At 49.5% G+C, this 13,995-nt stretch overlaps 1 protein-coding gene across 5 annotated transcripts; it reads right to left on the bottom strand.

Moving 5' to 3' along the window:
- Positions 1 to 4,902: 4,902 nt before the first annotated feature.
- On the bottom strand, positions 4,903 to 12,779 carry PIGO (phosphatidylinositol glycan anchor biosynthesis class O). 5 transcript variants are annotated; one of them, XM_026456187.2, is made up of 12 exons: positions 12,743 to 12,779; positions 11,221 to 11,732; positions 10,439 to 10,582; positions 10,124 to 10,247; positions 9,632 to 9,791; positions 9,246 to 9,425; positions 8,759 to 8,983; positions 7,456 to 7,507; positions 6,682 to 6,888; positions 6,282 to 6,496; positions 5,595 to 5,665; positions 4,903 to 5,436 (listed from the first exon to the last, which is right to left on the bottom strand). In XM_026456187.2, exons 2-12 carry the CDS (start codon positions 11,729 to 11,731, stop codon positions 5,307 to 5,309), a joined length of 2,019 nt encoding a protein of 672 aa, XP_026311972.2. In that variant the 5' UTR covers position 11,732; positions 12,743 to 12,779; the 3' UTR covers positions 4,903 to 5,306. The 5 variants fall into 5 exon arrangements, with proteins under 5 accessions (XP_026311972.2, XP_026311969.2, XP_023059040.1 ...); XM_026456184.2 differs by having other exon boundaries at positions 7,456 to 8,983; XM_023203272.3 differs by lacking the exons at positions 11,221 to 11,732; positions 12,743 to 12,779 and adding an exon at positions 10,797 to 11,197 and having other exon boundaries at positions 4,908 to 5,436; positions 7,456 to 8,983.
- Between the last annotated feature and the right edge of the window lie 1,216 nt (positions 12,780 to 13,995).

Genomic DNA, 13,995 nt, shown 5'->3' with positions numbered 1-13,995 from the left:
GCAGTGGCTCATGCCTGTAATCCCAGCACTTTGGGAGGCCAAGGTGGGTGGATCATAAAGTCAAGAGATTGAGACCATCCTGGCCAACATGGTGAAACCCCGTCTCTACTAAAAATACAAAATTTAGCTGGGCATGGTGGCGTGCGCCTGTAGTCCCAGCTACTTGGGAGGCTGAGGCAGGAGAATCACTTGAACCCAGGAGGTGGAGGTTGCAGTGAGCCGAGAAATTGCCACTGCACTCCAGCCTGGGCGACAGAGCGAGACTCCATCACAAAAAAAAAAAAAACAAACCAATTTTTGTGCATTGAATGATATTATCAAGAAAATGAAAAGACAACCCACAGAATGGAGAAAATATTTGTAAATCATATATCATATCATATATCTGTTAAGAGACCTGTATCTAGCATGTATGAAGAATGCTAGCCAGGGCTGGGTGCAGTGGCTCATGCCTGTAATCCCAGAACTTTGGGAGGCCAAGGTGGGCGGATCACGAGGTCAGGAGATCGAGACCATCCTAGCTAACACGGTGAAACCCTGTCTCTACTAAAAATACAAAAAATTAGCCGCGCATGGTGGCGGGTGCCTGTAGTCCCAGCTACTTGGGAGGCTGAGGCAGGAGAATGGTGTGAACCAGGGAGGCAGAGTTTGCAGTGAGCAGAGATTGCGCCACTGCACTCCAGCCTAGGCAACAGAGCAAGACTCCTTCTCAAAAAAAAAAAAAAAAAGAATGCTGGCCAGGCACACTGGCTTACACCTGTAATCCCAGCACTTTTGGGAGGCTGAAGCAGGAGGATTGCCTGAGCCCAGGAGTTCAAGACCAGCCTGGGCAACAGAGTGGGGCCCTGTCTCTACAAAAAGATAAAAAATTAGTCGGCCATGGTGGTGCACATCTGTAGTCCCAGTTACTCAGGAAGCTGAGACAGGAGGATTGCTTGAACCCAGGAGGTTCTGGATTCAGTGAGCCATGATCATACCACTGCACTACTGCTTGGGTGACAGAGCAAGACCCTGGTCCAATAATAATAATAATAATAATCCAATTAAAAATAGTCAAAGAATCTGAATGGACATTTTTCCAATAAGTGCAAGAAAAGATGCTCAGCTCAGCATCATTAATCATTAAGGAAATGCACACCAAAACCACAATGAGATATTACTTCACACCCACTAGGATGGTTAGAATCAAAGACAGATTGTAACAAGTGTTGACATGGATGTGGAGAAATCGTTACCTATATATACTTCTGGTAGGACTGTAAAACGATATAGCAACTTTGGAAAACAAGCTGGCAGTTCCTTGAAAGATTAAACAGTTACCTGATGACCCAGCAGTTGCTCAGTGTACAGCTAGGTATACACTCAAGAGAAATTAAAACATGTCTCGGCCGGGCGCGGTGGCTCAAGCCTGTAATCCCAGCACTTTGGGAGGCCGAGACGGGCGGATCACGAGGTCAGGAGATCGAGACCATCCTGGCTAACATGGTGAAACCCCGTCTCTACTAAAAAATACAAAAAAACTAGCCGGGCGAGGTGGCGGGCGCCTGTAGTCCCAGCTACTCGGTAGGCTGAGGCAGGTGAATGGTGTAAACCCGGGAGGCGGAGCTTGCAGTGAGCTGAGATCTGGCCACTGCACTCCAGCCCGGGCGACAGAGCAAGACTCCGTTCCCCCCAAAAAACAAAAAAACATATGTCTCAACAAAAACTTATACACAAATGTTTATAGCAGCATTACATAATAACCAAAATGTGTAAACCCAAATGGCTTTCAATGGATGAATGGAAAACAAAATGTGGTATATCCATGCAATGGAGTATTATTTGGCCATAAAGAGGAATGAAGTACCAATACATGCTACAACATGGATGAACTCTGAAAACAGTAGGCCGAGTAAAGGAAAATAACACAGAAAAAGGCACTACTGTATGAGCCCATTTATATGAAATGTCCAGAACAGGCAAATCTATACAGACAGAAAACAAATGAGTGGTACTAGGAGTTAAGGGGGAGAGGAGAAGGAATGACTGCTTAAGCGTATAGGGTTTCTTTTTGGGGTAATGAAAACATTCTGGAATTGATAGTGATGATTGTACAACGTTGTGAATATACTAATGGCCACTAAATTATACACTTTAAAATGGTGAATTTTATATGAATTTTACTTCAATTTTAAAAAAGAAAAAGAATGAAGTACTGCTGTGTGCTGCTATATAGATGAAACCGGAAAACATTATGCTAACTGGAAGATGCCAGTCATAAAAGATCACATATTATTATGATCCCATTTCTGTGAAATATCCAAAATGGGCAAATATATACAGAGAGACAGAAAGCAGATTAGTGTAGCCAGGGGTTAGGGAGGGTTGGAGGGTGATACCTAAAGAGTAGATTTTCTTTTGGGGTTGACGAAAATGTTCTAAAATTGATTCTGGTGATGGTTGTACAATTCTGTAAATACACAAAAACCATTAAGTCTTACACCTTACATGGGTAAATTTTATGGTAAATTGTATTTCAATAAAGCTTTTTTAAAAAAGAATCAGGGCTGGGTGCAGTGGCTCACACCTGTAATCCCAACACTTTAGGAGGTTGAGGCAGGAGGATGGCTTGAGGCTAGTTCAAGACCAGCCTAGGCAAGACAGCAAGATGCCATCTCTACAAAAAATTAAAGGAAAAAAAAAAAAAAAAGAATCAGTTAGTGTGTTAGTGTGGAATAGACTCTGATTTCAAGGAAAAGGCAGGAATAAGAAATAATTTTTCTTTTTAAGAGAGACAGGGCCTCACTATGTTGCTCAGGATAGAGTACAGTGGCTATTCACGGGTGTATTCATTGTGCACTACAGCCTCAAACTCCTGGGTTCAAGTGATCCACCTCAGCCTCCTACATAGCTGGGACAATGCCTAGCTAATTTTTTTTATTTTTGTAGAGATGGAGTCTTGCTATTTTCAAGTGATCCTCCTGCCTCTGCCTCCCAAGTAGCTGGGACTATAGGGACATGCCATAGTGCCTGGCTAGAAAGAATTTTTAATAGTTTAAATCAATGTACTAATGTCTTTATCTTATAGATATACCAGGAGAAAGAACAGACAGTGGTTGGCAGATAAGCAAATTAGTCTTAGGCTCCAGGCAAGGAGGCTACTGCAAAAAGTGCAGGGCACCTGGCTAAGAAGTGGAGAAACTAGGGCCTAAAATCCTTCCATGGGTGCTAGGGATGGAGGAAAGGGGCTTTTTGTGTTTTGTTTTTTGTTTTTTTCACCTTTCTCACAAAGACACTATTTGCTCACCGAACCATGCTTGGGAGTTGTGTCCACCAGACTTGGGGAGAGGCATTTTTCTAATTCATCTTACAGGTCAGCTGGGGCCAACTTCACCCCCTTGCATTATTAAACCTCTTTCTACCATGGTTGACAACAAGCTATCCTTTTTCTCTGTTTTTTGAGAGGGAGTCTGGCTCTGTCACCCAGGCTGGAGTGCAGTAGCGTGATCTTGGCTCACTGCAACCTCTGTCTCCCAGGTTCAAGCGATTCTCCTGCCTCAGCCTCCCGAGTAGCTGGAATTACAGGTGCATGCCACACCAGCTAATTTTTGTATTTTTAGTAGAGATGGGGTTTCGCCATGTTGTCCAGGCTGGTCTCAAACTCCTGACCTCAGGTGATCCACCCACCTTGGCTTCCCAAAGCGCTGGGATTACAGGCATGAGGCACCATGCCCTGCTGAAACATACTTTTCATCATCTTACTATTTGGCATCTGTAACACTAGGGACCATTGACCATTAATAATTTGAACTTAGCCAGGTACTGTGGCTCACACCTGCAATCCTAGTGCTTTGAGAGGCCAAGGTGGAAGGATCACTTGAGGCCAGGAGTTCACGAACAGCCTGAGCAATGTAGCTAGACCGTCTCTACAAAAATTAAAAAGTTAGCCAGGCATGGTCCCAGATACTGAGGAGGCCGCGATGGATTACTTGAGCCCAGGAGTTTGAAACTACAGGGAGCTATGATTGCACCACCGCCCTCCAGCCTGGGCAACAGAACAAAAATATGTCTTTAAAATGATAATAACATTAAAAATAATTTCAATTCTTCCCTTAGCTACCTACCACAGCAGTGAACGTTTATACTTCACAACCATTACTACTCAGCTTCTCTACTTTCTACCAATTAAAAGTAGGTGCTATCCCATGGTTTTAACATCTGCTCTGTTTTTCAGTGGTATCAGCTCCTCCTGTTCTAGGTATGGTCAAACCTCAAATCTCAGTCCTGACGCTTCTCTCCAGGGCCTCTACCCAACTCTTTTGATGGACATCTCTAGGAGGATTTCATGCCAGTATTTCAAACATGAAAGGAGTGGTGGGGTGAACAGAGGGCACAAAACATACACGAGAAGAGAACCAGTGGATTCACACAATTTTGACTTCAAGTCAGGAATGATGAATGGGACAAAGTGGAATGCTACATAAGATGTGCATGTAGATCTGATAAAGAGTGGCACAGGTTGGGAAACAAGGGAGGCTTCCACAGAAGGGAAGGGCAAAGGGTACTCTATAGTGAAAAGGCCCAGTGGAGTGGGGGCATAGCACTATTTGGGACCTCAGACAGTTAAAGCCGGTGCTGCATGATGCCTGGGCTTGTCTTCTCAGTCTTCTCTCTCTATCAGACAAAGAATAGGAACTTAACAAAATGTGTTGCATGGCAAAGGAAAATCGTGGTGGGATAATAGGATTGATTTGGGAAGAGGTGGAGGCAGTGAATTCAGACAACTCCAACCACTTCCTAAAGCTTCTCAGGCACAGCCAGGCACCTGATGACTGATCTCATCTGTGCCTGATGGGAAGAGAGACTGATCCTCCTCACAACCCCTGTAGAACAGTGGGGCTCCCCCACATCTCAGACACATAAAATTGTATTATCATTTTATTCCACTTTTTTTAAATAGTAGAGACGGGGTCTTGCTATGTTCCACAGGTTGGTCTTGAACTCCTGGGACCAAGCAGTTCTCCCGCCTCTGCCTCCCAAAGTGCTGGGATTACAGGTGTAAGCCACCACACCCAGCCTATTTTATTCCACTTTTAGAGACCACCCCCCTTGTCCTTCAGATGCATCCAAATCAGGAGTTAGGGATCATACTCCACTGTGGTCCTGAATTATAGAATAATGAAGTCCTAGAAGTCAGCAGCCCCTGGCTGCATGGTAGTAAGAGGTATGGCTGAGCCTGTCTTGCAGATCATCCAGTACCTGTACAGGCCAGGCTACACTGTTCTCCAGTACTCTCTGTAGCCATGTGCCAGTAACCACAGCCTAGGCTACCTCTGCTGGGCCAGAAATAGCTGCCTGAACCAGGAGCTCACAGCACCATCCACTCTCATCACCAAAGCTATGCCCAGGAGAAGTCCCACGCTGCTCACAATGAAGCCCACAGCCTCAAAAATGAACCTGCAAAGAAAGGTGGAGAATCTCAGGGAACAGAGTAGGTCTACTGCCTTTTCCCTGTAGAGGCAAAACCTTGGCCATCCTGGATGTTTGGGATCTTCATACTTTGTTCCAAGTTTCTCCCTCCCCACCACCTCTACTTCTCAAGCAAATCTACTCACTTAGGGGCAAACACTTTCCAGACCATGAGATGCCTGCGAAGGATGGAGGCTGCCAAGGCACAGGCCAGAATCTAGAGGAGGAGAGGAGGGGCCACGTTACTTGTGAAGGGGAGGAGGAAGCAGGGCAAAGGGAGAGTTGCTCTAGGCCCCTGTAAAAAACGGAAATAGGAGAATAGTGCATGTCAGTGGAAAAAATAGTGCATGTCCTGGGCTAGGAGTTAGGAGACCTACTTCCCATCCTGCCCCAAGCACTGACTCACTGTGTGACTTTGGGCAAGTCATTATCCATCTGTAATGCTAACACTCAGGCTCTGGCCCCAGGGTGGAGGAAGATACCAGTGCCACATCTGCCTCTAGAGGAAAGGAGGAGGATCCATGACCACAATTTGGGAAGAAAATCCTGGCTATCACCTCAGTTTTTCCAGTCTGTCCACTGATAGAGTAATCCTCAAATGCAACTAGCAGGGTCCAGATCTAGGTTGTAGAGAGGAAACAATCCAGGACTAGGATTAAGGAGACCCAGGTTCAAGTCTCCGAGTTGCCATTTGAGGCCACTGGGCTTGAGCAACCACTTCACTTATGTGTACCTCAGTCAAGGCTCTCTCCCACGGTTTTGAAGGTCTGAAAGAAACTGATACACACCCATGGAGAAAGAACACCACTTCCTGATCTCTCTCCTACACCCACCTGAATACCAAGGATAAAGAGGTACTTGAGGCCCAGCTGCAGCAGTGCTGCATAGAAGTGGTGAGGCGCATCCCGGAGCCGCATCTCCATCAGTGGCTCCTCTTCCTCCTCGGGTCTGACTCTGGCTTCAGCTTCATTCCCTGGGGGCTGCTGTCTCTTCCGCAGCCCTTGACTCTCACACAGGAAAGGCCAGAGCAGGAGCAGTGGGCAACCTACTGCCTCGGGAGAGGGTATGACTGGAATCAATGGGTCACCCTGGCTGGCTCAGGTTCCAATTAGCCCAGGCCAAGGGGTGCCAAAGATCCAACAAACTCACATCTCTCCATTCAAATCCAGGGGTTTCCTTTCTTTCCACAAAGCCAGAGTAAATAATGGAAGCAAGTGAAGGAGGAGTGGGTACCTGCAAAGAGGAGGTGGGAGGCAAAAGTGTTGGCTCCCACTAGCAAAGCAGGCAGCCAAGTACAGGAGCCATGACCCTCTGGGAATCCCACGAAGGCTGCATGCCAATGGATGGCTGGAAAGACAGGCTGGTGGCCCGTGGAGTAGAAGGTCTGTGTGGCCATGAGGGCCCAAGCTGAGACTGCCCGCCATGGCACAGTAAAAGGACCTGGAAGAAAAGATATGCCACTTTACAGTCACTTCTTATTCCCTAATCCATAGGCTACTGCTCTATAGTCATATACTCCTACTACTTCAGTATCAATTCTCATACACACTCACATGCCCATCAGCCCAACATCCTCACAGTCCACACTCTAATTATTCTAATTCTCTCTGTGGTACAAAAGCGCCATCACGTTTATCTGAACCCTGCTGTGGTCAATCTCTTTCTTTCTCTCAAACACATACAGCTCACTGTGCCATTATATATTCACAATTCACTACTTCTATCACTGGAAAATCAAGAAATGTGCTCATAAGGATGCAGCATTTCCACAAGGAGTCTTAGAGGACTCCTTGTCTCCCCTCTCCATGAACCCTGGGAACCAACAGGAAGAATCAATTCACTTGGCTATGGCAGATAAGAGAGAGGACACCAAGACCTTCCCAGCTGTGTGGGGTATGGGACCCTCTGTCAAGCTCAGGAACATCAGGAACAACACCTCCTTGAAAACAAGAGGGGCCGAACTCACATCACTATTGTCTTTAGGTGAATCAGAGCTGAGATATTTACCAGGGGTGGTGATGGGTATCCCAGCAGCAAGCAGATGTAGGAGAAGGAAGCTCTGCAGAAACAGAAGCAGGAACACAAGGCTGATGCGCTCCGCATGCAACAGCAGAAGTGGGAAGGCCAACAGGGTGAGGGCTATGACCATAGCAGCTGAGTAGACACTCCCCAACTGATAAGCAGCCACAGTCAGGGTACCCTGAGATTTGGTCCTCTCTAGCCGGCCCCGGAACTCCTCCTGCATGTGTCGGTAGATTTGAGGGACCACATAATCCAGGACAGCTTGAGAAGTGGGGGGGCCTGAGAAGGGAGTGAGGACAGTCCTGGTCCTTGGAGCGCCTGCCCCAGCCTTCACCAGCACCGTTACAGGCTTCCAAAGCAGCAGCGCGAGCCCTGAAGCAGCCAGCCCTGCTACAGCCCGAGGCAGCACCATGGATGCCCCAGAGACCAGGGCCCGGAGACGGGGGGGAGCCTCATCTGCCCCTGACGCCAATGCCCAGTAGGCAGCAGTACCCAATGCCATTAGGGGCAGTCCCCAGCGCACAAAGAGCATGGGTGGCTCGGGGCTCTTGAGATTACCATAGTGGCAAAGCCACAAGCGCACAGCAGCTAACAGGGCCACCAGTGCTGCCACGCAAGCTCCATACCACAAATTCTTGGCTCGACCACCCACCATGGATGCCAGAGGACTCAGCCAGGGAGAGGAGTGGCAAACAGGTGTCTCTTCAGGGCAACGATGAAAAAGCCCAGCTAGCCTTGTACATAAAAGCAACCCAATTCCAAGCCTCAGGGCATATGCACCACTGTGCCGTGGGGGGTTTGTTGCGGCTGAAGTGCCAAGGCGGGGCATTGTGAGCAGCTTAGGTGGAAGCAGCTGGCCCTCCCAGTGAAGCTGGACAACCAGCAGGAGGATGAATGAGCCCAAAAGGAAGGGGGTGGCCCTGGCCTCAGCTACAACAAAACTATCAGAGAAGAACACAGCCAAGCGAAAGAGCAGGAGTAACAGGACGGGCCCAGGGATCGGAAACAGGGTTGCCAGAGGTCTCTTGGACCCCCAGCCAGCCCAGGCTTTCCACAGAAAAGGCAGGAATGAGCTCACTGCAGCCACAGCCCCTAGAAGCACTAGATCTAGCTTCAGCTCAATAATTCCCAGGAGTCCAGCATACGCTATGGTCCCAACAAGGCCCCAGGCCACGGGTATCAGAAGTAGAGGGCGGAATGGAAAGTCTGGGGATATTGCCCACTGAGATGCCAGCAGGCAGATAAAGCAGGCAGCAACCAAGAGAGCAGCACCCCCCGCCATGCGGACCAGAGAGAAACGAGCCCAAGACTCGATGCACATGGCCCGAGCTCCCCGCAGGAACTGCTGCAGCTCAGCAATCACAGTCGGCAGTGTCGCCTCAGCCCCATTGGGGCTCTGCAGAAGCCACTGGTAGTCAGCAGAGGCCTTGGAGAAGAGGTTCTGCAGCTGATGAAGCTCCTTAGCTTGAAGGTCCTGAGTAGCAGCGGAGTAGGTATGAAGAAATCGGGACACCTGGCAGAGAAAAGGTCAGAGGCCAAGGGGAACAGGTCAGAGACATAAATTGGGGCAGAGGCAAGAACAGGTATTACAAAAGGGGGTACGTGGAAGTCAAAGACCCAAACTCTGCCCAGGATGGGGGAAGGGAGGGATAACAGAAGAGGGATAGGTATGGAAGGTGGGACTAAGACTAGTCAAAGGACAATAGAGTGGTTCATTATGCTTCTTTCATGCCCACCCTAGCTCTGTCACCTGGAAACCCAGCCCACTTACCTACCTGCTGAGCATTGAGATGGAGAGCTGAGGCTTGGGCTAAAGCAGAGGAGTGGGGTTGGGAGTCCTCACCCCCTGAGAATAGCTCAGCCATCACTTCCCCAATGTTTCCAAATGGGATGGGCAGGCCCAGCAGCAGGGCCAGTGTGGGCACAAGGCTAACTTGAGGAATCACCTCTGGCTCCTAAAGGGAAATGACAGTGGTCAACAGATTCATTACAAAGCTGAAGTCAATGGGATGGGAGACACAGGGGCCTAGGTAAGAAATGAGAGTGGAGGATACCCAGGATAATGAATTTGGGGGCCTATAATAGAGGTATTCATGAGGATGCTGTGATGGTAACATGGGCTGATTACTGGGAGAACAAATGAGGAACATCCAGGCCTCACCTCTGGCGGGGTACTGGGGAAGAGTGCTGTGGGGCTATACAGAAAGAGTGCAGCTGAGACCTCCAGCTCACTGTCCCCTCCATGGTCTCCATTTGTGGTCATTCCATGGTCCCCAGCCACTACCAGCAGTGTGTCATTCTCCAGACGCTCCACAAGTCCCCTGGGGGCCAAGAAATGCGTCAGGAGTAGAAATGAATAAATATTTTTCTCAAAAAGAAAAAAGATTTTTCTCGGGGCCTATTCATCCCCAGCTATAACTCCATTAGTAAGGCCTAGACCTTTGGCAAAGAGACATGTCTTCAGCCATGATCCTGATGCACAAAGCTACACATTGAGTTAATCAAGATGGATGGGGCCTCTAGCTTTAGCAGAAGGCCTAGAAAAGACAGAATTCAGCCAGGAAAGAAGCTCTAAGAGCTTCTTCTCCTGGGACCACATATCCTGAGATTCTCAGATACAAACCCACTCCCCCAGCCAATACCCCACACTCACTGGATCACCTGGTCCATCTGGCTAAGTTTCTTGGCCATTTCAGGGTGGTGAGGGCCATGCTTGTGGCCACAGTGGTCCACACCCAGGAAGTGAGCAATCAGCACGTCCCATTCACCACTGTCCACTGTGAAGGGGAGAATAATGAGCACAGAAGACTAAGACCCACTCCTCAACCCCAGCCAGGCTTTGACACTCCTCTATGTCCAGGGATACAAGCCCAGGCTGTTACACCCATTGGAGGCTCGGAATTTGTGGACTAAAGCAGTCCTCCCCAGCTCCCAGTCTTAGAACTACGTGCTCTGGCCCCATGCTCACTGGTGGGGTAGAGGTGTTCCAGGATGCCATTGTCCACTGTGTCTAGGTCTCTGACATTGAAGGATGGGAAGAAGAAAGCTTTGGAGAAAGCACCAGGGAAAAGGTCTTTCCAGGTATCATCTCCCATGAAGACTACACGCCTTCCTGCAGGGACATGAAAGAGAGGTCAGAGCCGGAGCAAACGTCAGGGTCAGGAGAAAACAGGAAAAGAGGCCCTTGAAAGACCCATCAGAAGTTCCATACATGTAACCTAAGAAGTACAGCAATTCCATACAGCAATCTTTATCCTTCAGGGCCTAACATTTTCCACCAGGATGCTTTCCCTGATAACCATACTCCACCCAGACCTCACACTTACCCTTCCTACAAAACGCTCTGCTAGTTCTGTCTCTGGGTATCTCTACTGATTTGTTTTTCCTGGGTGTATCGTGCTTCTTCCAAGCCAATGAATGAACAGGGCCTGTATTTCTCTGCTTTCTTCTCCACACTTGCAAGATCCACATCTTCTCTTCTTCCCTTCTCCCTTTTACTGAGAGGTCCCCAAGAATAAAACTTGCACTCCATTCAGATTAGAAGCTTCATAGGACCAAAGCCCAGATCCCTTCTCCTCTGTCCCCCAAACTGAGCTCCCCACAAGCAGGGCCCTGGCCTCTTTCTTCTCCTCTGTTCCCCTACACCATAGTCAAGTGTGCATCTGGGCACCCAAAGGTCTGACTCCCTGACTTCAAATTTTGAAGAAATTTGCCAGGGTACTTCTGGCCTTCAAAGTGGCCCACACTGACCTGTGCTGGTGAGCTGCTTAATGAGATTGTCTTCCACTATGGCGTGGCTGGCAAAGTTACTACCAGCATCAATAAAAGTAGGCAGTGAGCCAGTGGTGAGGGCCTTGAGGCGCTGCATGGTGGTGGTAGGAGGGTCAACCTGAGATCGGTAGAGCCGGGCATGGTGGGGCTGAGTCTCCAGGATCCTCTGCAGGGAGCTTAGTTTGCCCAGGAAGGGTAGGGAGACAGGAGGCTCTCCAGGCACATGTGAGTGCTGGGGCTGGGCGAAGTCAAATCGCAGAGCATCTATTAGCACCAACACAACCCGTGAAAATCGGGAAGCCATCCAGCAGGCCCCAGGTTTCCCTTGGCTCCCCCATGGCAGGGACCCAGGGCCTGGGGGCTCTTGGCAGCTGCTACAGTTGGTGAGCTCCAAACGGGTGAGCAGGAAGCCACTGGTGAAGAGGGCAATGCCAGCGTAGAAGATGAAGCAGACCCAGGCCAGGAAGAGCAGCACTGAGGCTTTCTGCATCCTGATAGGGGTGGGGAAGGAAATTCATTACTGTGGGGCAAAGAACCGGTGGATAGTCTAGTCCCTGAATACAAGCCCAGCTAGAATCACTTCCTCCCGGAAACTTTCCTGGAGATAAAACTGTCCCATAGCCAACCCCTCGCAATATTACTCTCCTGCTATTTCCAGGCTGGGCGTGGTGGCTCACGCTTGTAATCCCAGCACTTTGGGAGGCAGAGGCGGGTGGATCACCTGAGGTCAGGAGTTCGAGACCAGCCTGGCCAAATTGGTGAAACCCCGTCCCTACTAAAAATACAAAAATTGGTGGCAGGCACCTGTAGTCCCAGCTATAGGGGGGGCTGAGGCAGGACAATTGCTTGAATCGGGGAGGCAGAGGTTGCAGTGAGCCGAGACTGCGCCACTGCACTCCAGCCTAGACAACAGAGGGAGACGCCATCTCAGAAAAATAAAAAAGCTATTTCCAGGCCCCACCCCAGATCTACTGAATCAGGATCTTCGAGGGGTAGAGCATAGGAATGTTCACATTTACAGGCAGGAAATGCTAATGTTGAAAACACAGTCATGAGGGAAAATTATTCCAATTGGTAGCCAGGCTCTTACTGGCCGTTCCTGCACCTCTCCCCTCGCCAATCTCAACACCCATTAGGGCGGAAATGGATCAAAGCCGTAGGGAAACCCGGGCCCAGCCAACGACGCCGCCTGGCGGGCACCGAGGGGACGAAGGGGAGGAGTCACGCTCCGCTTCCGGGAGGCTAGGTTCGCCAGAAGACCTGAGGCACGACCTTCGCCACGCAACGAGGCTGGGGCGCGGGTCCAGAGTCGGTTGGGCCTCGCTGGAACCCAGGCGTGCGACCGGCTCTGCCTCCTCCGGTAGCAACCCAGCCTCCCGCTGGGCACCCTAGCCGCGGTACTGACCACCCTTGGTTGGGAGCTAAGGGAAAGAGGAAGACTCCCTTGTTTCAGGGTGAGGGGAATATGTGGGGTTGAGGTTCTCGGCAGACCCTGGCTCACCTGCAATGGCACCCGGAAGTGCGGCGGCGGCGGCGCCTGCGGCCTGGCACCACAGAGATGCGCGTGCCAGAGAGGCCCGCCGGTGGCTCCATCGCCATCTGCCGGCATCTCGGTGGAAGTTTGGCCAGGATCGTGGGGCTGGCCAGAGAATTTGATGGGAGATTTAGGAATTGAAAATTGGGGACAGGGGACCAAGCTGGAGGAAGAGTTCACGGAACCGCTGTCCATTCATGGTTACGACTAAGAGCACGGCTGCTGGAGTCAAACTTGACTTGAATCCTAGCTCGGCCGCACATATTGTTATTAGGCATTACCTCATCTGTAAAATGGAGATAATACTTATGTTTCCCTTTTTGCTTAGCTGAGTCCAACTGAGATTTCATTCTCCTCTCAAAGCTTCTGAATCTTACAACTGGATAATTAAGCAAATAATCTTTCGGAGTGGAGGAGGGGAGGCTGGGCGTGGCGGCTCACACCTGTAATCCCAGCAATTTGGGAGGCCAAGGCAGGTGGATCACCTAAGGTCAGGAGTTCGAGACCAGCCCGACCAACATGACGAAATGCCGTCTCTTCTGAAAATACAAAAGTTACCCGAGCGTGGTGGCAGGCGCCTGTGATCCCAGCTACCTGGGAGGCTGAGGCAGGAGAATCACTCGACCCCGGGAGGCAGAGGTCGCAGTGAGCCGAGACTGCACCACTGCATTCCAGCCTGGGCGACAAAGTGAGACCTTGTCTCAAAAAAAAAAAAAAAAAAAAAAATGAGTGGAGGAGGGAAAAACTATCCAATTAATGGGCAATGGATTTGACTAGACATTTCTCTAAAGAAAATATACAAATAGCCAATAGACACATGGAGAGAGGCTTATTATAGGCCATCAGGAAATGCTGGAGATACTGCTTGGAACACACCAGTGTGGCTATAATCAACAAGTGTTGGCAATGAGGAGGAGGAACTGGAACCCTCATACACTGCTGATGGGATTGTAAAAACAGATAATGCAAAACAATAAACATAATTATCAAATGACCTAACAATTTCAGTCCTAGGTATAAACCCAGGAGGAATTAATACTTATGTCCAAACAAAAATTTGTACATGAATGTTCATAGTAGCCTTATTCATGGCTGGGTAAATGGCTCACACCTGTTATCCCAGCACAAAATTTACCCAGGTGTGCTGGCATGTGCCTGTAGTACCAGCTACTCAGGAGGCTGAGGTGGGAGGATCACCTGAGCCTGGGGAGGTCAAGGCT

Source organism: Piliocolobus tephrosceles, chromosome 14 (assembly GCF_002776525.5).
Source record: "Piliocolobus tephrosceles isolate RC106 chromosome 14, ASM277652v3, whole genome shotgun sequence".
NCBI classification, from domain to species: Eukaryota; Metazoa; Chordata; class Mammalia; order Primates; family Cercopithecidae; genus Piliocolobus; species Piliocolobus tephrosceles.
The sequence above is the reverse complement of the archived record's forward strand: the minus strand, read 5'-3'. Positions and strand labels throughout refer to the sequence as shown.

Excerpts from the sequence above, each read along its gene's own strand:
- PIGO (XM_026456184.2), bottom strand. The coding sequence starts at position 11,731 with ATGCAGAAAGCCTCAGTGCTGCTCTTCCTGGCCTGGGTCTGCTTCATC. Across the intron at positions 10,248-10,438 it reads GGAACACCTCTACCCCACCA|TGGACAGTGGTGAATGGGAC; the intron begins GTGAGCATGGGG and ends TCCCCTTCACAG. Across the intron at positions 9,792-10,123 it reads CAGATGGACCAGGTGATCCA|GGGACTTGTGGAGCGTCTGG; the intron begins GTGAGTGTGGGG and ends CTTGGCCCCCAG.